General features: G+C 61.5%; 1 protein-coding gene across 2 annotated transcripts; it reads right to left on the bottom strand.

The window, feature by feature from the left end:
* Positions 1 to 358: 358 nt before the first annotated feature.
* WNT4 (Wnt family member 4) lies at positions 359 to 25,051 on the bottom strand. Of its 2 annotated transcripts, none has more exons than XM_041768299.1 (5): positions 24,821 to 25,051; positions 10,530 to 10,765; positions 1,746 to 1,877; positions 1,523 to 1,665; positions 359 to 907 (listed from the first exon to the last, which is right to left on the bottom strand). In XM_041768299.1, exons 1-5 carry the CDS (start codon positions 24,895 to 24,897, stop codon positions 440 to 442), a joined length of 1,056 nt encoding a protein of 351 aa, XP_041624233.1. In that variant the 5' UTR covers positions 24,898 to 25,051; the 3' UTR covers positions 359 to 439. The 2 variants fall into 2 exon arrangements, with proteins under 2 accessions (XP_041624233.1, XP_041624234.1); XM_041768300.1 differs by having other exon boundaries at positions 359 to 808.
* Positions 25,052 to 27,747: the final 2,696 nt, after the last annotated feature.

Genomic DNA, 27,747 nt, shown 5'->3' with positions numbered 1-27,747 from the left:
GTGTAGGGGTGCAACTTACATCAAGATGGCACCGATTTCCCCCGGCCATGGGTGGGGGCATCTAGGGAAGGGCATCCTTCCCTAGATGGCAGGGTCAGTAGGCATGTGGCGAACACTCCTTGTTACCCAGCTTAAGTCTGCGAGTAGAAAAACAGATACAGGTAACAACCGAGTGGTCAGCAGTGGCCACATGTGGACAACCAGAGGCACGGGCAAGGTCCCTTTGGTCAGTGGCAGCCACAAAGGCCCAGGCTTCAGGGAGGCCCTGCTGGTGCCCTTGGGGCCACCTGCCTGGTTTCAGCAATAAATAACATGAGGACCCAAAAACCAAACCAAAACAAAAAATACAACCAGTATCTTTCAGGGTAGGTGCGGGGGGACTGTTTAAATTACCGGCCCTCCCCGGGCCACGGGGTGGTTGGTGGCGCGGCTGCCGCAGTCACCGGCACGTGTGCAGCTCCACCAGCCGCTGGCACTGCCGGCACTTGACGAAGCAGCACCAGTGGAACTTGCAGCTGCAGCGCTCGGCCAGCTCCACCTGCGCCGTGTGGAAGCCGCGGCCACAGCACAGCAGCTCACAGCCGTCGATGGCCTTGGACGTCTTGTTGCACGTGCGGCCCCGCGTGCCCAGCACGCCGCTGCGCATGTCCTGCTCGCAGAAGTCTGGGCTGGGCTCCAAATATACCAGGTCCTCGTCCGTGTGAGGCTTGAACTGTGCGTTGCGTGGCACCAGTGCCCTGGAGGAGCCCACACGGCGCGGCTCCACCTCGGTGGCGCCATCGAACTTCTCCTTCAGTGCGTGGCCCACCTGGCGGAAGGGCGGCACGGCTCGCCAGCACGTCTTTACCTCACAGGAGCCCGACACCCCGTGGCACTTGCACTCCACCCGCATGTGTGTCAGGATAGCCTGCAGGGGACGGGGAGGGGAGAGGGCCCATCAGGAGGCGGCAGGGGCTGGGGGTCGGGGTGGGGGGAGGCCGCAGAATTGGAGAACGGTTTACTGTCCTGCATCTTCTCTGTATTAAGCACCTGCTGTATACTGGGGTGGGCCGGTGAGCTGTGTTGGGGACTTGAAGACCCTGTCCCTGTCCTCGGGGCACTTGGGGTGGAGGGAGGGGAAACACTTCAGAGGGCACTGTTAGGGGAAGCGGGGGGGAGTGACGGGATGGGGGCCAGCAGGGCTGCGTTGCATCCGCGGAGGAACGGTGAGGGTGGCTGTGGAGAAGGCACGTGGCGTCGGGGGAGGCACGTGCCTCACGTCCTAGCCCTGCTACTTAGGAAGGGTGTGTGCGTGTACATATCCTCGTGGGTGCGTGTGTCGGGGCCACACGCTGTTGTGACACCTGCTTGCCTGGCCGCCCCGTAGCCCGCTGGCCCGCAGGAGCCCGAACAGATTTTCCGCGTGGCGCGCTGGGGGAGGGACAGCGCTGGGGGAGGGACAGCGCTGGGGGAGGGACGTCCCGGGGACCCCGCCGAGCCCACCCCGCCTGGTGGTGAGGTGGCAGGGGACGTGCCGCACTACCTTCCTGCCAGCCTCGTTGTTGTGGAGGTTCATGAGGGCGCGGCTGGACGAGGCCCCCTTGCTTCTCTCCCGCACGTCCACGAAGGACTGGGAGAAGGCCACGCCGTAGGCGATGTTGTCCGAGCACCCCGACCACTGGAAGCCTGCGGGGGTGCACAGTGGCCGCTGTGAGGGAGGGCGGCCCGGCCCGCCTGCCACTCACGCCCCCTCCTCCCACGCTTACCCTGCGGGCTGACCCCGTGCACCGTCCGGTCACAGCCGCACTTCTCCAGCTCCCCGCTGCTGCACGCCCGCGTCACGGCGAAGGCCACACCTGCTGACGAGATGGCGTACACGAAGGCCGCCTCCCGAGTCCCTGTGGGAGGCAGAGGGAGGCAGGGCTGGGTCCCAGTGCTCAGGCCGCTCCCCCTCCGCGAGGGGTGTAGGTGGGGGCCCCCCGGGGCCAGGAGGTGCTCTGAGCTGCCGCTTACACGCGCGGGTGCACATGGCTCAGCCAGAGCATCCGTGGGGTGAGCGCCGCACCCTACAGATGCACCCCCCGGCCCACCCGACACGGCCCCGCGTCCCCTGCTCCCAGTACGGGAGTCGGGCGATGGCCCGACGGGTGACCTGAGCCGCCAAGACTGCAGGGCCCTGCGTGCCGCGGCCCTGCCCTCCCGCTGAGGCCGTCTTGCTCCCGGATACCTCAGAGGAGCAACGGCCAGTGCTGGGGAGAGGGTGTCCTCTGCTGCGCGGAGCTTCGCTGTGCCCATTTCACAGACGGTGAAGGCGGGCTCGGGGAGGGGAGGGGATTTGGTCCCAGCGGCCCGGCGAGGAAGTGACACCACCAGGACGCAGACCCCGCCTCTGCTGCCCCTGCGTCCCCTGCCGCCCCATGACTTCTCAGCCGGTCTATTTTGGTGCCTGCCCTCCTCCCCTGCCTGAATGGGTGTTTTTATCCTCCTAGGAACTGTGCCTCGGGGTGTAGCTGCTGTGGAGCCTCTTTCTGGGGCTGTGGGTGGTAGTGGGCGTGTGTGCGTGCGCCCGTGTGTGTGAGTGTGGGGTGCGTGTGCGTGTGGCTGGCTGGGTGTGTGACCAGACAGGCCCTGCTCCTCTTCTAGGCCCTGTGAGGGCCTCTGTGTGCCCGTGACTGTCCTTCTGTCTCTCGCTGCAGTGTCTGTGTCCACAGGAGTGGAGGGGGCAGGTTTTGGCCTCGTGGTTGGCAATTACCACCGTGACACCCAGGCCTGGGCTTTTGGCTGCCCCCGGGAGCAGTTGCCGTGGTCAGATGGGAACAATCACCTCCTCTGTGCCCGTGTCTGTGGGACAGGCAGCAGAGGCCGAGCCCTGGGGTGGGGGGCAGCTCGGGCCCCGATGGCTCAGGACGCCCTGTTCTAGGTTCGGCCCTCGAGCTGGGGCTACAGCCTCCCCGCCGCTCCCCACTGCCCACCCTCTGCCATTTTGGGCCAGCATCAGGGGGCTTGGCTGGAGCCACAGGGGCCTCGACAGCCTGAGATGGAATCTTCTCCAAGTTAATCGAGGTTAATAGCAGGATCATGTTGGTTGGTTTTGTGCTGTGGCCGCCCAAAGAGGGACGACTTTAGTTTCTGGTATTTCTGGTATTTCCAGGCCTGAACCAGCACAAATCTTTTGCCCCAAAGACTAAGGGGGAAGGGCAGGCGGGAGGTAGAGCAGATGGGACTGGTAGGGTGGCCCCAGCTCTTGGCCGGGCGTGGTCCTTACTTCCGTTTCTCTGGGCTTTCAGGCAGCCCCTGGTCCTCCCCGTCCCTGGGCTCCTCTCCTCCCGAGGGCCGCGGCCCTGGTGTGCAAGGCTCTCTGCGAGTTTGCTCAGGGGGACCTCTGCCTCATTCCCCAGACCCAGCGTCCATCTCCGGGGGCTCCAGGTCCCTCTTGCCCTGGTCTCAGGAACAGGACACTCTGTTGTTCTCTGCTTGGGAGTGGGCCTGAAGGAAGAAGTTCTGGAAGGAAAATACTAATAGCAAGAGCGAAGGCTTCTAGAGTGCTCACTCTGTGCTGGGCCCTGCCTGAGCGCTTTACATCGTCTACACACTCTTCACACCAGCCCTGTGAGACTTCACCCTCGTTTTACAGACGAGGAACCCGAGGCACCGAGGGGCGAAGCAACGGGACCAACAACACGCAGCCAGGAGGTCGTGGAACCAGTATGGGAACTCAGGCAGCCTTGACGTTGCCCTCCTCCCGGAGCCCGGAGCCCCCAGGAATACACATGCAGGGGATCTCTTCCCACCTCCTTCCCGCCAGCGAGTGAAGCCAAGAAGGGCTTTCTTTGGTCCGCCTGAAATCTCATGTGCCGTAGGCCAAGTCCGGTCCCTTTTGTGGGCTCCTCCCTGGGGATGCCGAGCAGGGGGCCTGTGCTCAGCGCAGGAGGCCCCAGAAGGCCCCAGAAGGCCCCAGAAGACCTGGGGAGTGTGGCTAAGCCATCATGCCCTCAAATCCCACAGCAGTGGCCCTGTCAGCCTTTTCCAGCTGGCTCCGGGTCCCAGCCCTTGGACTCCAGGGCTGCGGCCCCTCTTGGCTCCTCCCCTCTGCCTGGGTGCCCAGGCTGGAGCCTCGCTTGCTAGAGAGGTGCCTGACAGAGACAGAAGAGGATGGTGGTGCGCCCGCAAACGAGGCAGCGGGAGGCCACTCGTGTCGTGCAAGATAGCTGCTCCCTGATCGGGGGTTCAGCTGTTCCAGCTGCAGCAGGGAGACAGACCTGGCTTTGTCCTCCTGGGACATCAGAGCTGGCCGTCAGGCAGGATTCTGGAAGGTGCCAGCAGCTGCCCGGCCACCGCCTGCCTCTTCCATAGAGCCATTTGCCCCATCCCGCAGCCAGCTCCTTTCTTCCTCCTCCCCTGGCTCCAATGTGGGTCCTCTGGGTCCCACCTCAGGGCCATTTTTCTGAGATGCTGAGGTGGCCTGGGGCTGGGAATTCAGAGCTGTCCCGTGGGCCCAGTAGTAACTACCCTTTCTGAGGGCCTACTAAGTGCCAGGGCCTTTCCATACACTGTCCACGGCTCATGACAACCTTAGCACCCGGCTCTCCCCGGCGCTGCTCTGTGGAGGAAGGAGTGAGGCTGTCAGCAGCTAAGTGGGAACAGGCGCTGAAGCCTGTGTGACTCAAGGCCCGTACCCTTCTGAGCACGTCGTGTGCGATGTCTCTCCCAGATGTTGGAAGGAGGGACTCTGGAGTGGTAAGAAATGTTTGGAGGAGAAGCCGCGGATGCTGAGTTGGGCTGGAAAAGAAGCCACGGGCATGGTGATCCCCTGGGCACCAGGCCGATGTCCCGGGGGAAGGGCCATTCAAACATAACTCAGTTTCCAAAGCTCCCCAAGGGGAGGCTTGGGAGATGAGGCAGGACAGGCACTGGTCCCTCAGAAGGACATTGGCTCTGTCCTGTCCCCTTTCATGCTCCCAACCTGCCTTCCCAGTTTCCTTTGTTCTCTTAGCTGCAAAAGCTCACCTTTTCTTGAAACCACCTCCAGGAAGTCTCTTGGGATGTGAGAGACCATGTAGGACACGGGAAAGAGTAAATTAAGACTCTTACTAGTGGCATGACCGTCCTCTCTGAGCCTCATTGTCCCAACTCGAACAAGGGGAGGAGAGTGCCGCCCAGGCTGGCCAGACCCCACACTTCCTGCCCAGCATCTCGGGCCTCCCAGGGCTGCCGGCGCTCTCGCTGGCCTGCCTGCCCCCAGGACCAGAATCAGGCCGCAGGTGCTTTTATTTTCTAAGTGTCTTGCGTGTTTGTGTGGCCTCTGCAGCCAGACTGGAAGCTCCCGGGGCCGGGTTGTCCCCATACTTCTCCTTTGCCCCCCTCAGCACCCAGCACAGGGCTGCACACAGCAGCCCTCGGAGACAGGAGTGGGTTATTGGGAAAGAGTCTGGATAGGGCTCAGCCCGCAGGCCTGAGATCTACTCCTTGCTCTATCACTTCCTAGATGTGTGATTTCAGTTTTCTTGTCCACAGAATGGGGCTAATAGTCCTGACCCTAAGAGGTGGTTATGGGACTCTAATGAGGTAAAGTATAGAACATGCTTAGTCAAGTCCCTGGCACATAATGGGCACTCGAGACATATTTTGTGATTATTGTCGTGATTAATGCCATTTTATTCATTTGCTAACAGATGTCAGTAGGGCACTTATTGGGCTGAAGCCTTCCTTAGGGTAGAGATACTTCCTTCCTTGTTTCCCCACCATTTATTGGTCACCCGCTGCAAGCCAGGCCCTATGCTACACACTAGGGCTACTGAGGTGACTTTGTCCTCAAGGAACTCCTGGTGACAGAGGATCTCTGGAACCCACCCCAGCCCACCTGTAACTAATGATGACACCAAAAGGCTGGCCTGGAGGTCCCCCAGAAGGAGGGCACGTTCTCAGCCTCATGGGGCTCACCATGATGCCAGTATTGGGGATCAAGGTGAGAGCAGAGGTTTTGGTAAGTCACAGCCTGGGACTGAGAAGCCCTCACATCTTAAATCCAGGCCGATGTTACCACAGTCACTAAGGAAGGCGTCTAGATGACGTTAGACACGCAAAGGATGGAAAGGCGGGTCTGGGTTCGAATCCTCACTTTGCTTTGGCCAGTGCACCGCATCACCTCCCTACCATGGCAGCCAGAGGCTGGAGGGCCTCGGGGCTCATGAAGTCCCCTCTCTCGGGACAGGCCTCTGTCAAGGCCACAGAACGAGATGCGAAGAGACGGGGAGAGGCACGGCGTTACCCACAGATGGAGGGAAGAGGAGAGGAGTCTGCACTGCCTTTCTCACCTCCGCCTGCCAGGCTCAGGCCGGCCTGCTCCGAGAGGCCCGTATATATCCTGCTCTTGGTGACCTTGAACTTCTGCCAGACTCTATGGCTTCGCCCTCCTATCCTCTAGTCCTTTTTATTCATTCGACATGTATTTATCAGTTACCTACTATGTGCAGGTGCTGCTCTAGACTCTGGGACAAAGCAGTGACTAAAATGTAGAGAGGACATCCCACATCTGGTCCTTAACCCCTGCTTGGCCAAGAACTGCCACCTGCCCCCATTCCTGGGTGCCCTGGGTGCTAACCTCTCCAAATTTCTGCTAGATTGTCAGCCTAGAGCACACAGTTTGGCCCTCAGTCACTCACTGTCCTCATCGGTCACCATTAGCTCACGTCAAGCTCCCCTCCGTAGGCCAGGAGCAGGGTGACCTCCGCTGCTTGGGGGTGTGGGGTGCAGGGCTGGAAGCTGGGAGACCTCAGGCAACATCAGCCCGGGGGTCCTGGGGAGCCAACTAGCCCTTCAGAGGCACCATCTCTGTCTGGCAGGAATCCCAGGAGGTGGGTCCTGGGATTGTCCCCACAATAGTTCCCTTATGGGAAGGATGCTGAGGCTAGGAGAGGGGTTGGACCTTGCCTGAGATCTCAGAGCCAAGAGTTGGCAGGCCCCGGAGTTGGGTGTATCACCACCCTCAACTTGCTGAGCCTCCCTTTTCGGCAGTAAGGTGGGGGACACCACCCCACGTTCAGAGTTGTCCTGAGGGCAAGACAGCACAGGAGGCTGTCAACGAATGGGGTTCCTTTTCTTCTCCAAGGATGGCCTGGCTCCTGGGCCTCCTCCAATGTTTGAGGCCATGATCCCAGCCAGGCAGCTCACGAATGTGGGCACCAAACCGAGCTCTCCCTTGCCATCACCCCAAAAGCTGGTGGCCTCAAAGAAGGCCTACCCAGACTGGCTGCTGCTGTTGTGGCTGTCCCCAGTGACAGCAGCTGGTGATGGGCACGGCTCTTCTTGGGCCAGGGTGTACACTAAGTGCTGCCACACACTGTGTCACGGGACCTTCGTGACGGGCCCTATGTGCTCGTCTGACAGGCGAGGACACCGCGGCTCAGAGTAACAACCCCTCACCCATGGTCACGGCTGCTCCTGCACCCCCCTCCCCACCCCGTCCCTGCAGCTGCCTCCTCGGCCCTTGGCCCTTCTGAGAGCAGCACCTTGTGCCGACCAAGCCCCTCTCGTTCAGTGGAGACAAACTAAGACTCTCCCAAGAGGACTTTCACTAGGGAGGAACACGAGAAATACAAGAGTGAGGAGATGGACGAACAGAAGAGCTCGGACTCCTCCTCCAGACACGCCTGACGTCTGCCTGGTGGGGCCGGCCTGGAGTGTGGGTGCCTTGACTCGGCCCTGGGGGCGCCGGACGCTCGAGCAAGCCGCTCAGACTTCAGTCCAAAGTGGGTTTCAGCCACGCCTGGAAGGATTCAGTGTTGCCCCAAACTTGCAGAGCCAGGATGGGCCCTTCTTTGGTTCCTGCTGCAAACACCGGTGAGGAGGGCACTTCTCCGCGGGACTCCTCCCCGGCCTCAGGCCAGCACCGACCCCCATGCCTCCCCTTCTACGCCCCTTTGAGTCCTTGCCCAGACTTGTTCTCTGTCACTGGATGACATCCACTGGCTGTCCCCTCCGTGCCAGGCTGTGCCGTGTGCCGGGAAACAGGTGCATGACACAACACCTGGCCATGGAAGGGTCAGAGTTCAGGGATCGGGGAGCAGGGTGAGGGGACAGGCATTGCAGTTTAGCCTAGAAGGTGTAATGAGGGGCGCCTGGTGACTCAGTGCTAAGCATTTAACTCTTGATTTCAGCTCATGATTACAGGGTCGTGAGATCGAGCCCTGAGTGGGGCTCCACGCTGGGCATGGAGACCACTGAAGGTTCTCTCTCCCTCGGCCCCGTCCCGACACTGCGCATGTGCATGCGCCCACGCACTCTCTTGCTCAAAAAGTAAAAATAAATAAAAGGTGTAATGGAAGGTGTGTGAACACAAATGGTTTAGACGTGTGTGTGTGTGTGTGTGTGTGTGTGTGTGTGTGTGGTGTACTAAGGGGCAGGGAGAGAGGTTGAGAAAGAGAATTTGATGAGGCAGGTGGGTTAAAATGTGAACACTTGGTGAATCTAGGGAAAGAGTATTATGGGAATTCCCCTTAGGAAAAACCAAGCTCACACATACAGAGAACAGGCTGGTGGTTGCTAAAGGCAGGGGTGAGGAGGTGGGGGAGATTGGTGGGGGCCGGGGGACGGGGTCAGAAGGTACAAACTTCCAGTTACACAATAGTAGCTCCTGAGGATGTCAGGTACAGCGTGGTGACTACGGCTAATAATCCCATGTTGCAGATGTGAAAGTTGCTATGAGAGTAGGTCTTAAAAACTCTCATCACAAGAAAAAAAAATGTGAAAAAAAAGGAATAAAAATGTGTAACTGTGTGTGGTGATCATAATATATACAAACGTGGAGTCGTTAGGTTGCACACTTGAATGTAATGTTGTGTGTCGATTATACCTCAATAGAAAAAGAAAAGTAAATCCATCACTTAGAGGTGGGGAAAAAAAACTTTGTAATTTTTCCTGGTAAGCTTGAAATTATATCAAAACAAAAAAACACCGAAAAACAAAAAACAAAAAACAAAAAAAAACAAAAAACAAACCCAAACCACCCTACCCCAGCATGAGCAAAGAGCTTCAGAGCCCAGAGGAAAAAGCAACTGCCGGGGTGTAAGAGCTGGGAAGGCACAGCGGGAAGGGGAGCGCTGAGCTGGCAGAGAAAGGGGGGTGAGTTTTTGGGGTGGAGGCAACAAACAGCACGTGCAAAGGCACGGGGCCTGGCACATGGGAACCCTGCCCATCCGGCCGCCAGTGCACCTACGGCTCCAAGCACCCGCTGCACACGAGCCTAGTATTTGGGCCTCCCCAGGTGGTGGCCCCAGGGCCCGGCCGCGCACCGTCGTCCCGGGAAGACCCTCCACGACGCGGCTCCTCACTGGGTCTCCGCTGCTTCTCCGGAGCAGCGACATCAGGTCACGCCAAGCCCGATGCTGCCTTTTTGGTCTCTGCCAGCTTCCAGGAGAATTGCTTCCAAATTTCGATCACAGTTGGTTCCCGACAACATCCGAACGCTCTGCCACGAGCCCGGCAGCCCTGGCCGTCCGGGACCGCAGGTGCCAAGACAAAGGTTGGCCCAGGCTGTGCCCTCCCGCCGCCTCGTGGGTCAAAGGGCCCCGGCGACTGGGACCGGGAGTGGCTCCGGAGTGTCGCTTTCACGCTCAGGAAGTAGAAACAGAGGCAGCTGGTGGCAGCCCTTCCTCGAGGGCAGCAGCTTGGCCCAGTGACCTCTCAAGGAGCCTTCCAGTTGCATGGAACGTTCTCTCTGCCCTGCCCACCTTCCTCTGGCTTAATGCCTTCTCATATTTCTCAGCGCAGCGGAGGGCCGAACTCCTCAGGCCAGCGTTCTCTGAGCACCCGGCCTGGCCAGGGAGGCGTGTCCCCTGTGTTCCCCAGGCTCCCACGTCCCCTCCGTCACCGCATCTTCTCGCTGCGGGCAAGAGCAAGACCCGGAGCTGGACGGCACGGGCTCCAGCCCTGGCTCTGCGGCTTGCTCGTCCTGTGACCTCGGGCAAGTTACTTAACCTCCACGTGCCTCAGTGTCTTCATCTGCACCGTGAACGCCTATCGCAAGGGCTGGGGGAGTCGGTGACGTAAAACCGTGTCTGGTCCCCAGTCTGCGCTGCTGGTGTAGAGGCCTCTGCCCCTCCTGGGCTTGACTTGACCGATCCCAGGAGGACAGAGCAGGTGCTGCTCTTCCTCGGCCTCGGAGCTGGGCATGGGGGCCGTCCACGTGGCCCGCCAGGGTACAGACGCAGGTGGGCTCGCTCAGGAGGCCAAGGGTTGCTGAGGTCACACAGCAGCATGGGGCTGGGGGGGCGCTGGAGCCCGGGTTCACCCTGCGAGGGACTCTGGGCCAGGCCGTCCTGTCCGCCGCCTGAGCCTCAGTTCCTTCCTCTGGAGAATGGGGACCGAAGCGCTGCGGCCCACGGCGTGCTGCCCACACCAGGAGCGGCCCCCTCGGCCGGGCTCGCGCCCCCCGCCCACCTCCCCTGCTCCCGTGCGCCCTGGCCTTTAGCTCCCTGAATGACAGGCGGCTCCCGACGCCCCTGCCCGGGAGATGCACCCCCCCCCCCAGCGCCCCCGAGCCCCTCCCTCACCTTGCGTCACCACCTTGCCGAAGACGGGCAGGGAGTCGAGCGTGGAGCAGTTCCAGCGCCGGTTCCGGAACTGGTACTGGCACTCCTCGATGGCCAGCTGGGCGCCCCGGCGCACCGAGTCCATCACCTCCAGGTTCCGCTTACACATCTGCACCTGCCTCTGGATCAGGCCCTTGAGCTTCTCGCACGTCTCCTCCTCCGAGATGCTCCCCACCGAGGACAGCTTGGCCAGGTACCTGGGGAGAGGGCGGGGGGTGGAACGCCGTGCAGTGCTCCTTCCTCCTCCTTCCACTGCCAGGCCCAGGCTGTGCCCAGCCCAGGGCTCTGGGAACTGCCTCATCCCGCTGACGGGTCCCGGCTATGACTCCTGGATCCAGGGACAGACCCCCTTGCCTGGCTCTTGGGACCAGAGGGGGAAGCGCCGTCTTGCATAGGAAAGCCTCTTCCCCAGCCAAAGCAGGCCAAGCTCCAGGAGGGACACGGACGGATGCCCCATGGGACCCCTCCTGGCTGGGGGCGGCTGCTGCACCGGTGTCTGTGCCCTGATGCTACCCCAGATCTGGGCCCTGGGCTCTGGCCCCTTCCTGTCCCTCTGGCTGGGAGGCCACAACCACTGCCCTGTGTCTCCCCACTACCCTGCCCCACCAGGCAAGGAGCCCAGTGACCTAAGCCCACCTTCTGGCTGCAAGACCAAGCCACTGCCAGCCACATCTCGGGGTGCCAGATGGAGGCCAGCACCAGGGCTGTGCAGCTGGGGGACTTGGGCCAGTGCAAGGATGGTGGCAGGGGAGGAGAGCTTCAAATACCAAGTGTGCCGTGCTCTCTCCTCAGCCCCTTGAGTTTTTACAGCCTGGAGATGGAGCAACGGTGCCATTGGTAAGGATCCCAAGCTAGGTCATCTGTCAGGGTGCTTGGGGACCAGGCCTATGGGGAGAAGGGGGCTCCAGAGCATCCATCTCGGGGGAGGGCAGGAGACAGCACTACCGTTCACTGAACACCCACCATGTGCCCTGCACAGCGGCAGTCCCTGCTTCCTACTGCAGCCTCGGCCCCAGTCTATGAGGTCATAATTATTAGGCCCATTTTATGGATTCCAAAATGAAGGCTAAGAGGGTGCCAGGACCAAGGTGACACAGATAGCAGGTGCCAAGGCTGACCTGCAGCCCTCTTCAAGCCCTGAGAGCCTTCCTCCTGCCTGTCCTCCTCAGTGGCAGGTTGAGAGGCCCGGGCAGGCTCTGCAGCACCGGAGGACGGACACTGTGGTCTGGGCCAGGAGGCGAGGGAGCTGGGAATAAGAAGCAAGAATGCTCGCCAGGATGGGAGCAGAGCCAGGGAAAGGCCATCCGGAAGAAGTGGTCCCTCTCAAGGGGAAGAGGTATGCATTAACCGAACACCTGCTAGGTTCAGGTGTTTCGGGTCATGTGGAGGGACCGGCTCAGGGTCACCTGGCTTGTGAGGGCAGATCTCGATTGAAGCCCAGATCCGATAACCCCATGACTGTGCTCTAACCACTGCCCCTCAACCTGTCTCCGCTCCCCACTGGCATCCTTGGCCAGGGCCACGTGCGCCTAGTAGGTGCCCAAGAAGCAGCTGAACGGCGGAGGAGGGCTGAGGAGTGGACTCTGAACGCCTCCTCCCCCTTTCCCTGCCTCCGCTTCCACCCGTTCCGAGGGAGATGATCAGCTCCCTCCCAGGGCAGGGCTGTCGGGGGCTGCCTTCCAGATTCCTGGAGTACAGAGTACAGAGAGTCGCACACTTAGGGAATGTTCCCTGACACGTAGTCTGGTCCAGACCCCTCCTTTTACAGGTGAGCACAGAGAGGGAAAGGGGCCTTCCCACCACCTCCCAGGAGGAAACCCAGACCCTGGCTCTCCCCTCAGGCTCAGTCACACAGCTCAGGAGCTGGAAACACAAGAGAGTGGGCATCCTGCTGCCCTGACTCTATTAGTGAACCAGCCACACCCCCCCAGGGCTTGGCCAGGAACCCTGGTCTGGGGCAGGGGGTGCTTTCCAGGGCCTAGGGGCGAAGAAGCTGTTGCATGTATGAGGGAAACTGCACGAAATTTCTTGTCCAAAGAAGGATCAGAGGGGAAGGTCACCGCTCTCTGGGATGCGGTTTTCTCATCCGTAATGCAGGGAGCTTAGCACTGCTTCTGGCTAAGTCAAGGAACTGTCATCAGGGCAAAAGGGGTCCTGTGTGTGTGAAAGATGGTCTGACAAGGGGTCTGAGGCAGTGGGCAGGAACTCGCCATCTGTTTGCTGAAAGAGGTGAATGAATGGAGAGCAGATGGAAAAATCCACAGAAAGCCCCGTGGAAATACGGGACGTTCTAGTGACGATGGTCATAAGCAGAGCCAGCTTTTATGGAACTTAGGACCGGGCTAAGGACTTTACTTACATTATTGCATTTAGCCTCTCAGCAAGCCAATGGGCTCTCATTTTATACAGGAGGAAACTGAGGCACAGACAGGCCAAGTAGTTTGCCTTGTGCACAAGATCAGCCAGCGAGTAAAAGGTTTTGAACTTGGACTCGGTTTTGCCTGACTTCAAAGCCATTGGCAGACACACTGTTGCTCTAAGCGGCCCAAGGACTAGAACTGACCGCCCTGGGCAGAAGCCGCTGGTTGGCGGGTTTGTGGGACCTAAGGATGCTGGTCCAGGTGCAGCCGGTGGGCTGCCCGCCGGTCGGCCGGCTCCCCGCCCCCGGAGGTGCATGAGCAGCAGGTGGATTCTGTTTGTCAGGTGCATGGGCTGGACCAGAGGGATGGTCCTCAAACCTGGTTGTGCATCGAAACATGTGCGGGGTTTGCCGAAAGCGCAGGTGCCTGGGCCTCCCTCCAGGCGGGGCTGGGTGGGCATCTGGGCTTTTCACACATTCCCAGGAGCAGCTGTGAAGCCAGACTGGCACAGGAGAGCACTGCAGGGGAAGCTCTTGGCTAACCACGGCGGTGTCTCCGCCTGCACCCGAGGGAGATCTGAATCCAGGACCCACTTCCCTCCTCATGGCCGCATCAGCCACCCCCCACTCCCAGCTGTGGGGTCTGAGTCTGGCTTTCTTTTTCCGAGGTGGAGATAATGGATCCTATCCCGGAGGGCTGCTGTGAGAAATCAAGGTGATCTGATGCGGCTGGTGCAGCTGGGCTCAGCAGGGCACGCCGCAGGTTGCTGTAACCGTGAGGACCCCCCTTCCCCGGCAGCACGGCTGGTAGGAGGTGGGTGGTCTTGGGCTGAGTTGGCTGGGCCTTCCCTTCCTCTCCCCACGTTCCCTGCCTCCTGGGGGACCTCCCTGTTGGCTCTACCAGGTCCTGCCTAGGGGATGCACAGAGACCTGTAGGGTCCGGGCGGGAGCCTGAGCCTCCTAGAGGGGAGACAAGTGCCGGGGGAGGGGGCGATGGTTGAGGTGCATCTGGAAGGGGAGGGCGCACACTTGGCTCCTCAGCCCTGTCTGGGTGCTTCCCTTGCCTGGGCCAGCTAGGGAAAGGGGGTCCCCTGCGGAGCTCGTCCCACCGGGTGCTCTCGGCCTGCAGGGGGCGCCAAGAGCCCAGCTACTGGCCGGGGGCCAGGTCCAAGTTTGGGAGGCGGCGAGCCAGTGAGGGCACAAGGAGTTGGGTCTCACGTTGGGTCCTTTCCTGCTCAGGCCCAGGCCTGGCCTCTTGGATAAGGGTGGGGGCCCCTATTCCCCGAATGACATGGGGGCACAGGGCTGACTGTACCCATCTCAGCCCCTGCTCCCTCTGCGTCCAGCCAAGGGGCCGGGTCAGGATGTCCGGGCTCCCGGCTCCTGGTGAAGGGAGCTCTTCGAGGGCGGGGGTTCTCTGGGTAGGGACAGCAGGCTGGGGAGGCCTGGCTGAGCCACCAGCCCACAGTGTGACCTTGGGCAAATCCCCGTCCACTTGGAGCCTGTCTCCTGGTGGGGACAGTAAACTGGTAGGTCTGTGTGGCCTTTCCCACTGTCAGAGTGGCAGTCCTCCTCCTACAGACGGGGACTGGGGGGCGGGGGCCTGGCCAGGCGGATACACGGAGCCCCTACGGTTGAATGAGAAACGAGGTAGACCGGAGGAGCTGCCCACCCCTCTCTCCTAGGTTCAGACTCAATGAGGGGAGGCAGCCTGAAATAACAGTAGTAGGGCTTTAGGGGTGAGCTGCTGGGCTGCCATGGCCGTGAGTCACTGGGACAGCTTCCAGGAAGAAGCTGAGAACCCTCTTCCGCTGAGGAGCGTGCCTGCCCCTACGGCTGGCACCAGTGCCACCCCCCAGCCCCTGCTTCATCTGGCTCAACAGCTGTCCCCTTCCGTGCCCTGGGGGGCACAGCTCCACCCCACCCCGACTCTCCCAGATCCCAGGGTCTTGCCTGGGAAGGGGTGGCTGCTGCGGCTGGACACGCAGCTGGGGATGGCGTGGAGACAGTGGGGACCCCAGGTCCCATTACAGGTCCTTGCCTGGATGGCTTGCCTGTTCTGGTGTCTGGTTTGGGGGCCTGGCCTCATTTTACAGAGGAGCAAACTGAGGCCCAGAGAGGTGGAGTGACTCGCCCCAAGTCACGCAGCCAGTGAGTGACCGGGCACTCGGTCTCGCCCTGCACGCTGCTCGTGGGCCCGCCCCGTTTGACGGCTGCGGGGGCTGACAGTGCCTTGAGCGGCCCGTCCAGCCATGGCTCCTCCGTGCCTGGCACTGCACATGGCACACAGAAGGCATTGGGTAGATGCCTGTGGCGGATGGAGGGTGCTGTCGCCTCCTGGCAGGGCCCCCAGGGTAGGGAGGGGCAGGGGTGAGGAGCAGGGTGGGGGCTGCCCTTGCCTATCAGTCTGCTGAGGGCTCGGAGACCGTGAGGGGTCGGCCCCCTGGCCCTGGGGGCCTCAGGAAGCCCCTCCCCGCACCCTAAGGTGGCCCTGCTTTCTCCTCAGAGATACATGTGCCACTCCATGACCCCGGGGCCGGGCCGGGCTCCAGTGTTGGCTGCACAAGCCACTTCTGGGGAGACAGCGCCTCCCGGGCGCGCTCAGTGTTGGCTGTCACTGGGCTGGGCTGGCCAGGCCTGCGGAGGGCCCCGACCATCTCTGCTTCTTCCCCCGTTCTGGTCGCCTTGCCCCAGCCCAGGCTGCTTCCTGCCCCTGCTGAGGACAGGCGTAGCAATTTGCCACCTGCTGCCCCCGCCACCCAGAACTCTAGTCACAGCCCTGCCATCGATCAGGTTACCCTGGCAGCCCGGGCCGCCCCGGCTGCCACTGCCAGGCAGCCCGTGCCCCCATTTCCTCAAACGGGGGGCTGCAGGTCCTGCAGGCTCCTCCCAGGAGGCCCTCCCCGCCGGCCCGTGTGCGCAGCCTGCATGCAAGGCTGGAGGGCCCTGGCCCTGCCAGGGAGATCAGATCCTCTCGGCCACCTGCTGTTTTCATTAGAAACTAAAATTAGCTGGGCTTGTCCCAAGCTTTTCCAGGTTTGCTTGCTTTTTAAAAAAAATATACAAATTCCTAGAGGAAAATCCGCACCTCTCCGACTCCTCTCCGGCTCTTACTCTGCGCGTCCAGAGCAGAGGGGACGGGAAATAGCTGGAGCGTTTGGGAGGCCAAGCAGATCAGTGTCATGGGTCCCGGCCCCGCGGGTGTCCAGGTGGGGGCTGGGACGCCAGCCCAGGCCTCTCTGCCCCCTCCCTCTGGCCTCCCTGCCTGCCTGGGCCACATTTAGAGCCTCCTCAGGAGTGGCAGTGCCTGGGACACCAGGGAGGAAGGAGGCCAAGCCGGTGGGAGGAGGAGCCGGAAGGAGCCCGAGTGCCTGCCCAACAGCGAGCCGCCCGGGGAGACCCTGCCGGGTGAAGCACCCAAGCCGCAGACCCCACCCAGGACCGCCCTCTCCCCCGGGGCAGCCGGAGCCTGGCTTCCCAGGTCCTCACCGCGCCCCTCAACTGTGCTCGGGCCTTCGGGTGCTTCTGCCCCCCCACAGTCTCCGAGCCCTGCTGCCCACTCCCCGACGTGGTCCTGTCCTGGAGACCTGTCCTTTCGCACGGCCCACAGTGTGGCGCACTGTGCAAGGGAGAGACGGCCGACTGGGTCAGAATACGGGCTCTGAGTTCCCGAAGGCAAATTAGTGAGCATCTCCGAGCCTCGAGCCTCGGGGTCTTCATCCGACCTCGTAGAATGGGGAAAACAATAGGGCTTGCCTCGGGAGGCTTAAGTGGATTAAAGGGTCACACAGTAGACACTGCCCCCCTCTCGGCCACCTTATTACGTTATATCATATCATTATGGCCTTCATTAAGATGTTTACGCCATCATCATCATCATCAGCACCACCGCCTCCAGGCCCCTTCGTGTTGCCTTGAGCTGGGCCCTCTGCTGGACCACAGACCATCCTGCTCATTGGTCTTCTTTGGCTCCTTCTACTCTTTCAGACCTGGGTTCTCCCGCCTGAGGGAAGGACACACTCCTGCTGGGAGCGGTGGGTCACTTCAGCCTCCACCCCAACTGGAAGGAATCTCCAGATGGAGCATGTGCAGCAAGAGGATGTGTGCCAGTGACTCGGGCCCATCGGATGGACCCTCCAGGGACCAGGAGTCTGAGAGGTAGGATGGAGGGGAGGGCTGTTAGGGGATCAGAGGCTGGGACACTGGGGTGAGGAGACCAGGGACAGTGGGGCCCAGAACAGGCTCAGTGTGCCTGGAGGACTTGGGAGCCCTTTGTGGGATGAGATTGGCTGGACGGGAGGGACCTTCCGTCCCTTGTCACCTGTGCTCTTCAAGCAAGTCACATGCTTGATTATATCTTTGCTGCAGCCATGCAGGGTTGGCCAGGAGGGTGTCATCCCCTCCATTTTAGAGATGAGGTTCCGGGAGGCATGTGCTCAAGGCCGTGCAGCCAGTCAGGGGTGGTCAACACCTAGATCATTCTGGCTCCTAAGCCTGGGCTGGCGGATCAGGCTCTGAGGATGGCCCAGGGTGCCCGGGGCATGAGAGTTTGGCAGTGACAGTGATTTGAGGAAGGTGGCTTCATTCTTTCACTGATGAGTGGGTCGGGGTCCCAGGGCTTTCCTGCACCCCAGCAAAGGCGTCTACACCGCTCTCAGGTGCCAGGGCTACTGGGGAGGGAGGAGTCTCAGTGGGGTTGCGTGGACGGCGTTTGGCCTGTGGTCTCGGCAGCTTCTGGGGCCGTGGGAGGAGTTGCTGCCAGTGGCCCAAAGTCCCCAGTGGGGCAGCCGGTGAGGAGGGGCCAGCCTTGAAGACACAGCGGTTGTGGGGTGGTGGGTGCAGCCTCCCTCCACCTTCTCCTCAGCCTTGGTGGAACTCGGGAGTCCTCGATGCTCAGGTCAGGTCCCAAGTCCCTTTCCTCGGAGGTTCAGGGGAACGGTGGCCTTTCCTGGAGCCCAACCCCCACTCCTGTAGCTCAGGGCACGATTCCCCTTCTCTCTGTTTCCTGGGGTCCCTGGCTTCCTTGGCTCCCCATCCTCAGAAGCCTCAGCAACCCCATTTTTTTGGGTCTTTTTTTGCTTCCAGTTTCCATTACTTCCCACCCCGCCGCACCCCAGCTCTCTACATGGCATTCCCGAAGGCTCCGTGCCCCCACCTCCTGCGCGGGAGCCCCCTTCCCACATCCCATCTCGTAGCGTGTGTTCCTGGGGAGCAGGTGGCTGACACACCCAGGACGTAGCCACTCAGACCCGAGCCTGGAGGGCCCCAGAGCTGGGCCAGGATGTAGGACTTTTCCTTCTCTCCGCGGGGCAGGTGTGACTGTGGGGGTGAGTGAGTGTCACACTGAGGGCACTTCCTGACCTTGCCTTGCCCCCTCATGTGGCAGTGGAGAGCTTCTCCCTTGCAAAGACCCACCGGACTCTTGTCCCCAGAGCCACTGAACTGTTGAACTGTCTCCCGAGCTCTGTGAGGGAGCTCGGGGGGGTGGGGGGACTTGGAGTGTGGGTAAAACCCCAGATGGGCTGTCCAGGGCGGGTGCTGGCTTTCTAGCGGGTTCCTTGGCTTTGGTGGATCCCTTCTGAAGGCCCCGTTCTGGGAGATCCTGTGGTCAAACTCGCACCCCCATCCCAACGAGGCAGCCAGGACAACTTGGGCTCCTTCGTTGCTCCATTGCTCCTAACCTCCCCCAGAGGATGACTGGCGAGGGTGTGGGGCTGCAGGGAGAGCCCTGGGAAGACGGCCAGGAGACCTGGGATGGAGCTCCGGCCCTAGCACTAATGTGCTGCGACCCCGTGTGCCTAGCACAGTGCCTGGTGGCGTAGTCTCCACAAGTGAGCATCTGACAGGATTGAACGGGGCTTACTGGGCACGCCCCTGCTTGGGGGTTCACTGTTGCTGGAAGGGGCTGAACGGACAATCTGTGGGGACCCCTTGAACTCTGATAGTCACAGGGGCTGCGACCAGTCCTCTGTGCCTGGGTCCCAGGACTGCTGGGCATCCCTGATGCAAGAGGAATACCCTGTTGCCGCCAGCCCTCGGGGAAGAGTTCCTGGAACCCAGTCGTACCACGATAGGTCCTGTGTGTGACCCGAGTGCGAAATAGGGTCGGAAAGGACTATCCAGGAGTCACAGCAGGAAGAGGCCCCTGGAGTTGCCCTGGAAATTTCCCACAGCTTCTAATGGGCCTCTCCAAAGCTCCCTTGTGAGCGTGAGCGGCGAGCTATTGGGAGGCTCCTTCCTCTGAGCACATCCCTCCCTCCTCCTACCCACCTTCCTCCCCTCTCTGCTCAGACCAGGTCCCGTCCACAGCAGGGTTCATGACTTGGTCAGGGGAACTTTTAGAACATAGTTTGGTTTCAAGTTTGCCAGGAGATGGGGGAGGCGGAGAGGGGTTTGGATGGGGAAAGGGGGAGCTGGTGGGGTCACGGCAGGGAGCGAGCCTTCTCCTGGGTTTGGCTGAATCACAGAAGATGTAGTTCGGGACTCAGAGATAAAAGCTGGCAACTCGTGTGGACATCTGGACTGCAACCATGGGGTCCCAGCTTCGCCTTCCAGCTGAGCTTGCTGAGCTCTGCCGAGCTCGTCTGCAGTAGGGGTGACCGGAATGGGGCGACAGTGGTGGGCGGCTGTCACTCGCTTCCGTGGCTCCCAGGCCAACCCTGTGCCCACTTGGCTCCGGCCGAGCCCTTCTTCCCAGGGGGAGGAACAAGAAAAAAGAGGCTTGGCGTAAATGCTCAGCTTTGCAAACGCACCCACAGGGCCCGAGTTGGGCGAGTTTCAACAGGTTTGGGGAACACTGTCTTGTCAGATGCTTGCTGAGTTGCTCAATTGCTAATCCAGGGCTGAGGGAAGAAAGTCAAGCCATAGCAGACAGCTGGGTGGTTACTGCCGCTTGAGTAAACCCCTCGGGCAGAGCCTGGTCTCGGGGCCCTGCCGCGGAGGGTGGTGGCGGGGGGGTGGGGGGGAAGGGCTTAGCCGGGCTCCAGGGGGTGCGCCCTGGCAGGGGAGCTGAGGGTCAGAGCAGCAGCCCTGCGGGTGACAGCCACACTTCCTGACACCCTTTTGGCCTGTCTTATCATCACCTGAGACTCAGAGCGGTAGAGCGGAGCTTCCCTACTATTCAAGGTCTCTAAGACAGGGCACCCTTTGACAAAAACTTAAAGCCCTCTGGAGGGAACAAGCCCCTCTTCCCTTTATCCATCAGATACTGACTGAGCACCTACTACATGCCAGACACATGCCAGGCACTAGGAGACGTTGAGAGCCGTTTGTGCCACAGCCGTGACCTTCAGGGGTTTATAACCTTGTAGAAGAACGAGCCACGCTCCTAAACTGTAGTTACACATAATACGAAACAGTCCCATACGTGGGGGATAGAAACCAGGAGATGTGGGAGACGTGAGTACAAGTCAAGTTCAAGTCCTGCTTCTGACTTGCAGAATGTCCTTGGGGAAGTCACTGTACCTCTGGGCCTCTGAAGTGGGGCTAAAAAGAATACAGACTCCTTCCCCCCAAAGTGAGGAGAAGTGATGTAGTTCTCATAGGGTCATGGGCATGAAAGTGCTTTGTAAACCACTGAATCTCAACGAGGGGAGCTCTTCACCCCCCCTCCCCCCGAGGGACATTTGGCTATGTCTAGAGTCCCTGGCTTGCTACTGGCATCTAACAGGTAGAAGCCAGAGATGCTGCTGAATGTTCTTCAATGCACAGAACAGGCCCCAAATATCAATGGAACGATTTAGGAGACTCTGGTGTAAACTATAAAGGGCTGTGGACGTGTTCGTGAATGATCCAATGTCCAGAGCCAGGGGAGGAGCTCCTAGGAGTGGAGTTTACTGTTTAGAAGGGAAGGAGAGATCCTTTGTAGCTGGGGATTAGGGGACACTTTCTGGGAGGAGATGGGCCACACCTTTACCTGTGGGGCTCCCACGGTCAAAGGAGTCATTCCCTCTGCCCCCCTTGCTGGTCAAGTAGGCACACAGGAGCTTGGACCTGAGACGCACACCTGCAGGGAGTCAGATCCCATGAGGGTGAGATTTCACCCTCCAGCCACCCTGAGGGGTGCCCCCAGACTCAAGTCCCCTGGCTACCAGGATTCGCCAGGCTGGACCTTTCTTGCTCTGTGAGGCTCTGGTGGGGGCCCCGGTTGAAGAGCAGGGAGGGTGGCCACCTCCAATCCTACTTGTGTGACCTGTGTAAGAGTACAGGCTCCCGATAGAACGGTTTGGGGTAAACAAGACCTGGGAGCAGAGGCCTGAAGGCCCATCCTTTCCACCATCCCTATAAACAAGGACACGACTCCCCCATCGCAGAGACCCTCAGCTTCCAGCAGCAGCCACAGCTGCTGTTTCCATCAGCGTGCCCGGCACCGTGCTCGGCCTCACCACTGCCCACGGTTGGGCGCCACTGAAACAGATGAGGAACCTGAGGCCCAGAGAGGTTAAGTAACCTGTCCGTGGTCACTCAGCTGGTCAGTGGCGGACCTGGGATGGAACCGCGGGCTGTCTCAGAGACCTGCTTCTCAGGCACCGTCCCGGACTATCTCCGAGTGCAGAATGGGCTCCCCACCCTCATCTAGTGGGCCTCTGCTGGGGCCCCCGCTCAGTGCGCCACTGCCTTCTTCAGCAAATCCGCAATAAGGAAACCTTGGCTCATCTAGTCCCTGATGAGCCTTCCCAGGCCTTCCATGCGGAGTTCAGAGCAATCTGCTGACGGCTGTGGCCCAGGGGGCAGAAGAGGCTCACCCAGAACCAGCCAGCTGGGGGGCGGGGTGGGGGCGCAGAGCAGGGACTGGAACCCCAGCCTCTCAGCTCTCAGCACAACCTGTGTCACAGGAGGGAGCGTTCAGGGCCATTTCTGAGCCCATCTGTGGCAGAGCCAGGCCCTCCACCGGTGGCCTGTTTTCATCCATCCATCCCTCCGTCGGTGGTGGGAGCTGCCACAAGCTGTCAGCTCGCCCGGGGTGCTAGACACAAGTCTAATCGACAGCTTCCAGCTTCTCTGGGCTTGCCCAGGCCTCGGGCGGTGGAGCCTTCCCAGCTCCAGGCTCTGTCCTGCCCAACAGCTGCACGCAGCGGGACACCTGGCCTCCCCGCCAGGCCACCCGCCCTTCCGAGACAACAGGCAGCACCGTCTCTTGCAACCAGCCAGCCAGCCGACCCTGGACGGAAGCCTAACTCCAGGTACTGGAAGGGGAATGGACACCCCGGCCTGGCCCCTCTGAGAGCACTGCCAGCCTTCCTCTTGGGGCCAGACCTCCATGGTGACTCACACGTGAAAAGATAGTGCCAGCCACCATGCCTGGAGGGACATCTGCCTGCCCAGAGCTTTTCCTTCTAGGGGCAGCTTTCGGGTCAGATGCCCCTGCCATTCACTAGCTGGGTGACTTTGGGCAAAGACCTCTGTGATCCCCAATCTTCCCATCTGTGGAATGGGATTCAGATGCTGTCAGGATTTAGATAGTACAGTCGGAGCTAGTGTAATAATATTTACTAGTATCGTCACGATTCTGCTACCTTCAGGCCAAGTCCCCTCTGTGACCGCTCCGGCTCATGCTGACCCCTTCCTCTGACGGCAGTAGCATGCGCACCGTTCCACCCACTCGTGGTTTTGCTTTTATCCTGTCTTTCCAGACCCCAAGGTCCTTGGAGGCCGGGCTGCGATGCTGAGTCCCCCCACCCCCCGAGCTGGCTCAGTCCCTGTCGCAGGGATGGAGGTGGCTAATAAATACAAGGCAAACAACCCGGTCTTGGAATGTGCCCAGAGCTCTCTTCTCCATCAAGGCCTCGCTGGTTTGGTAGGGGTGCCAGGAAGCCCCTTGTTCTTCCTGCCTTGGGTGGGGCAGAGACCCTTGGCTCAGGGCCCAGGGTGGAGCAGGAGTGAGCTGGGTCATCCAGAGACCTGCTTCGTGGCAACCTGAACCATCACCACTGCACAGAACAGGTTTGCCAACCTCTCTTCTCCCTCCAGGCCGCCCCTCCTCACCCCACCCCGCTCGATGCAAGCCCGAGAACCCATCTGTTGGAATTCCCCGTGGTTCGCGTGACCCAAAACCAGGGCTACCTCCCTGGCTGGGACTTCGGGCTTGGATGTGGCTGAGGGTGGGTGGTGACACCACCTGGGCCATACTGGCTTGACTTGGGGACCACTTCGGGGCAGGGGGTATGTCACTGCCTGGGAATCGGCCCTTGGGTTCAGTTCTCTGCTCTGGGTTTGGGCAAGTAGCTTCCCCTCCTGGGGGCTCAGTTTCCTCATCTGTAGGAGCTCAAACACTAGATGCCCCTGACGGACGTTCCACTGTGGATGTCACTCTCTTCCCTGAAGGCCCGGGTCAGACTCTTGCACTGCCACTTCTTTCCCTGCCTTCTTGTAGCCCTGGGCATTGGGTAGGTCAGACCCGCTTCTTGTTCTTCCAGACGCTCACGCTCACTTCGGAGACCCTGGCTCTGAACCCAGGCTTTCAAGGGGGCAGCTCCAGGGACCACAGACCCCCTGAGTCCAAATCAGCTCCCCTCCTCAGCTAGGTGGCCTAGTCCTCGCTCAGGAGGATGGCCTGTGGGGGCAGTGGGAGGGGATGGTGGTGCCCAGCTTGCGGTACACTTTGCCACTACCCCTGAAGTGTTAATCAAATTAAGCCTCCAAGAAAAACAAAAGCTCTACAGCCACTTTGGGCTGCCTTGGAGTCGCTCGCTCTCCCAACAGCTGGGAGCGTTCCACATCACCTCGGTCCCCCAAGCCCTGGGTGGCTCTGACCCCAACGAACACACTCCTTCCAGCCTGCAGGGCCCCGGCTGGCCGCAATGACCTCATAGCAACAGCCATTGGACACTCGGGGCAATTTCATGGGAGATATTTGTTCTTTAGTCTTGATGCAGAGAGAATTTTTTCCTCTCCCGCGGTCTCCATGGAAACCCCAGCTACACTGTTGGCTATCCCCCTTCCCACCTCATGCTTTTCAGATCAATACCGGAGCTTGGCTCCCCACTGGCTGCCCACAGCGGATGGGGGCAGAGCTCTGGGCAGAAGGGATTGGGGCCGGGGTGAAGCCTGGGGCCTGGTGAACCATCCCTGAGGGGGGGATGAAGGATTCCAGAGTGTCCTTGCTTCCCTGTTCATCCCCACACCAAGGCTCATCCCTCTAGAATCTCCCTCCTTCCACCTAAGACCCCCCTGCTCGCCGTCCCAGCCAACCTTCTGTCCCTTCCCTGGGAGTCCCCCGAGCCAGGCCCAGCAAGAGAGAAACAGGCAGGTCACCAGGGGCCACCACCCTCCCTGCCGCCTTAGGTGGGACGAGGCAGGGAGGTGGTGGGCTGCTGTCCCCTTGCAGGGCTGGCCGGAGTTCCTTCCCCGGAGAACGAGGCCGGTGTCCCGGTCCCTTCCCTGCCTCCAGCCCGGGCTCCCGCCCCCGAGCAGAAACAGGTCCCTGCACGCCTGCAGCCCAGCCCGCAGCGGGGCGCCGCCGGCGGGGAGCTCGCTCCGGGGCTGCTCGGGGCTGCTCGGGGCTGCCCCGGGCTCCTCCTCGGGATCACCCTGCCACCGCGACGCAGGGTCCCTCCCGAGGCGGGCGACCTGTCAGCGAGCCTGGGCTGCACCCCGAGCCGAGCCGCGCACCCCGCCCGGCCGCCGCCCCGCGCTCGCGCCCCTGCGCTCTCGGGCGCCCCGGGGCCGCCCATGGGTGCGGACGCCGCCGCCACCCCGGCCGCCTCGGGGCTGGGAGCCGCACCCGGACAGCAGGGGTGCCCGCAGGGAGGCCCGGCGCGGGGGCGGGGGCGGCCGAGACACCTGCCGGCGCCCCCGCCCCCGCCCCCGCCCCCGCCCCCGCCGCTGCCCCTGCCCGCGCCGCCTGGCACCCGCCGCCGCCGCCCGCCCGCCCGCCCGGTCCGGCCCGACTTACAGCCAGTTGCTCGCGGCGGCCGAGAAGACGGCGAAGACCAGGAGGCGCAGCGAGCGCAGGCACGAGCGGGGGCTCATGGTGCGGCGCGCGCCCGGCCCGGGCAGCGGCTGCGGCCGCGGGGCCTCCCGTCGGGGCGGCAGGTGGGCGCCCGCGGCGGGCTGGGCCGGGGCGCGCGGCGGGGCTCTGCCTCCGAGCCTGCCGTCAGCCCTGCCCGTGCTGCGCCCGCTGCCCGGCGCGGACCAGACTGTCAGCGCCGCCCCGGAGCCGGGATGCGGCGGAGGCGGCCGGGGGGGCGGGCCGGGGGCGGGCCGAGGATGGGGTTACCTGGGCGGGCCCAGCGGCCCGGGACACCCCCCGGGGGCGGGCCGCAGCGGCGGCGGCGGCGGCCGCCCTGGCCCGCGGGACTGGGCTCCGCGGGGGCCTCCCGGCCGTGCGCCCGGGGCGCCGAGGCCCGCGGCCCGCTCCCGGCACGGCCGCCCCGGGCACAGGCGGGCACAGCTCCCCCAGCCCGCCGCCCCGGGCACTGCAGCGCCCCCGCCCGCCCCCGCCCCCCCGCCCGCCCGGCCCCGCCGGCGCCGCAGCCCGACCCCAGCGCGCGGTGGGGACCCAGAGCGCCGCTGCCTCGCGCGCGCCCAGCCGCTTGCGCTCCGGGCTGCGGGCTCCGGACTCCGGGCTCCGCGCACCGGCCTGCGCCCCGGGGCTCCGCCGGCCCCTCCCTGCCTCCCGGGGCCGCTCGTCCCCTGGGCCAGCCTCTCCCTGCAGCCGTCCCGGAGCTGGACGGGGCCTCCGAGCCTGGCGCGGTGGCCGGTCGCTGCGGGAGTCCGCCACCTCGCTCCGGCCGCCCCGAGCCCGGGCGCTTTAAGCGGCCTGGGGCGCCACCGAGCCCCTTGCACCGGTGGGCCTCTGTCTTCTCATCCGAGAAATGGACGTTGAGAGCCAAGGATCGTGAGGATGGGAGATGCTTAGGGAAGGTCTCTTTATTGCACGCTCACCAAGTCCTGCTTTGGGTTTTGGTTCTCTGAGCACTTGTGTTTATCCTCCCCTATCTGGGACACTCCATAGCTCAGTGCCTGGCACTGCAGGGGGTGGTGGCAGTTTTGCTGGAATGAATGAATGAAGTGCATGGGGCCCGGATGTACCTTGCTGGGGTACAGTGCTCAATGCCACACCCTGGTGCCTGGTAAGAGTCATTTGTCCGTCCCCTGGCCATGGTCTCTCCAGGTCCTGGACCTGATTCTGCTCAACCTGTGTCCCATGGTGACTCAGAGCTGGAAGGACGTCATATCTAAATGGGAAAACCAAGGCCCAGGGAGGGGCAGGGGACTGCCCCACCACACTAGGGGTTGGGGACAGGCCCACAGACCAGGCCTGTGCCCTCACCTCTGACCCTGCACTCTTCACTGTTTTGGGAGCGGCCAGTTTAGCTCTCATGTGGATGGTCGTGTTTGGGTGCTGGGACGGTGCCCTTCCCTCCATGGAGTCCCCGGGGCTCGGCACAGAGGAAGGGCTCAGTAAACATTTGGTGTTGAGGGTGGGCAGAAGGTGGCGGGGATTTGTGGGGCTGAGCAAGAGTACAGATGGAGGCTCACGTACCATATGTCTAAATATTTGCAAGTTATAAATCAGGCTAACAAAATGTGAAATAAAATATGTCCTATTCTCCTACCTTGACAACTACACTTTCATAGCAACCTGGAAGGCCAGCTTTGAGTGTAGAATTCTCAGACTCCTCGGACCCTGTGTGGAGCAGGGTGGCGCCGGGAGAGGAGACCCCTTCTTTCCCACATCTGCCTCTGGCCTGCCCTGTGCACATGAACTCTCAGCCTGCACGTGCAAGCCCAGTCCACACCACCTCTCCCCGCAGAGAGCTGCCCCTTGGCCAGCCTGCAGGCGCAGAGCTGGGCATCCCCTGCGTGCAGTCTGTCCCCACGGGATGGATCTGCAGAAGAGGCCCATGCAGGTCCTGAAAGTGGGCTTGGGGCTCTTTGGGCAGGAGTCCCCAGGGCCTGGGCACCTAGCCTGTGATCTAGAGAAGCGGGCACAGGCTTCAAATGGACACATCCTTTTGGCCTCATGGTCTCCTTGCCCTGTGATGAGAACTTGGCTGGAGAACCAGAGTCGAGGGACCCCAGGGCAGGGGACACTCTCACCTAAAGGCAGAACTGAATTCCTGAACCATTTTGAGCCAACATATTTGCTTCCTGGAGTCTCAGTGTGGTATGGTGGGAAATAAGAATAATAATTGTTGGGGCGCCTGGGTGGCTCAGGCGTGCTGAGCGCGGAGCCCAACTCAGGGCTGGATCTCATGCCCCTGAGATCATGACCTGATGCTTAACCCACTGCACCCCCAGGCGCCTCCCCCGCCCCACCGCCCCAGGACATTTTTGAGAGTGCTCAGGACTCTAACTGGAAGATGTACTAATTGTTAGGCATAAAGCAGTACCTTGCCCGGCACATTCAGATGCCTTGTTCTGCTAAAAGGTTGAGTCCTCATAGGCCAGGCATCATTCAAAGTGTTTTGCGGGGTGTCACTGGTTCAAATCTAGGAAGTACATACTTTTATGTTTCCATTTTACAGGTGAGCAAATGAAGGTTAGAGAAGTAAATGACCTGCCCAAGGTAAGGGACGGACGTGGGACTCCAGAGCCATGTCATGTGCCTGGACTCAGGTGTTTGGGTTTGAATCTCTGTCCCACAGTCCTCCTGACCTTGGGGGGAGCTGCTGGACCTCCAATGTCTGTGTCTGTCAGGTGGGGACATCATCACCTGACTCGCCTTCTCCTGGGGCCGCTGGGAGACCCGCAGGGAGCAGTGAGAGTCCTGAGAGCTGGCGGAGCTGAGCGGAGGAGGGCGGAACAGAGGCCTGGGGCCAGAAAGACCCGCCCTGATTGTGATAAGGGAGAGGAGGAGTCCTCTGGTCTGAGTCA

Source organism: Vulpes lagopus, chromosome 8, assembly GCF_018345385.1.
Source record: "Vulpes lagopus strain Blue_001 chromosome 8, ASM1834538v1, whole genome shotgun sequence".
Classification (NCBI taxonomy): domain Eukaryota; kingdom Metazoa; phylum Chordata; class Mammalia; order Carnivora; family Canidae; genus Vulpes; species Vulpes lagopus.
The sequence above is the reverse complement of the archived record's forward strand: the minus strand, read 5'-3'. Positions and strand labels throughout refer to the sequence as shown.

Coding starts and splice junctions, on each gene's coding strand:
- WNT4 (XM_041768299.1), bottom strand. CDS start 24,897: ATGAGCCCCCGCTCGTGCCTGCGCTCGCTGCGCCTCCTGGTCTTCGCC. Junction 10,766..24,820: donor GCCGCCGCGAGCAACTGGCT/GTAAGTCGGGCC, acceptor CCCTCTCCCCAG/GTACCTGGCCAAGCTGTCCT. Junction 1,666..1,745: donor GCACGGGGTCAGCCCGCAGG/GTAAGCGTGGGA, acceptor GCACCCCCGCAG/GCTTCCAGTGGTCGGGGTGC.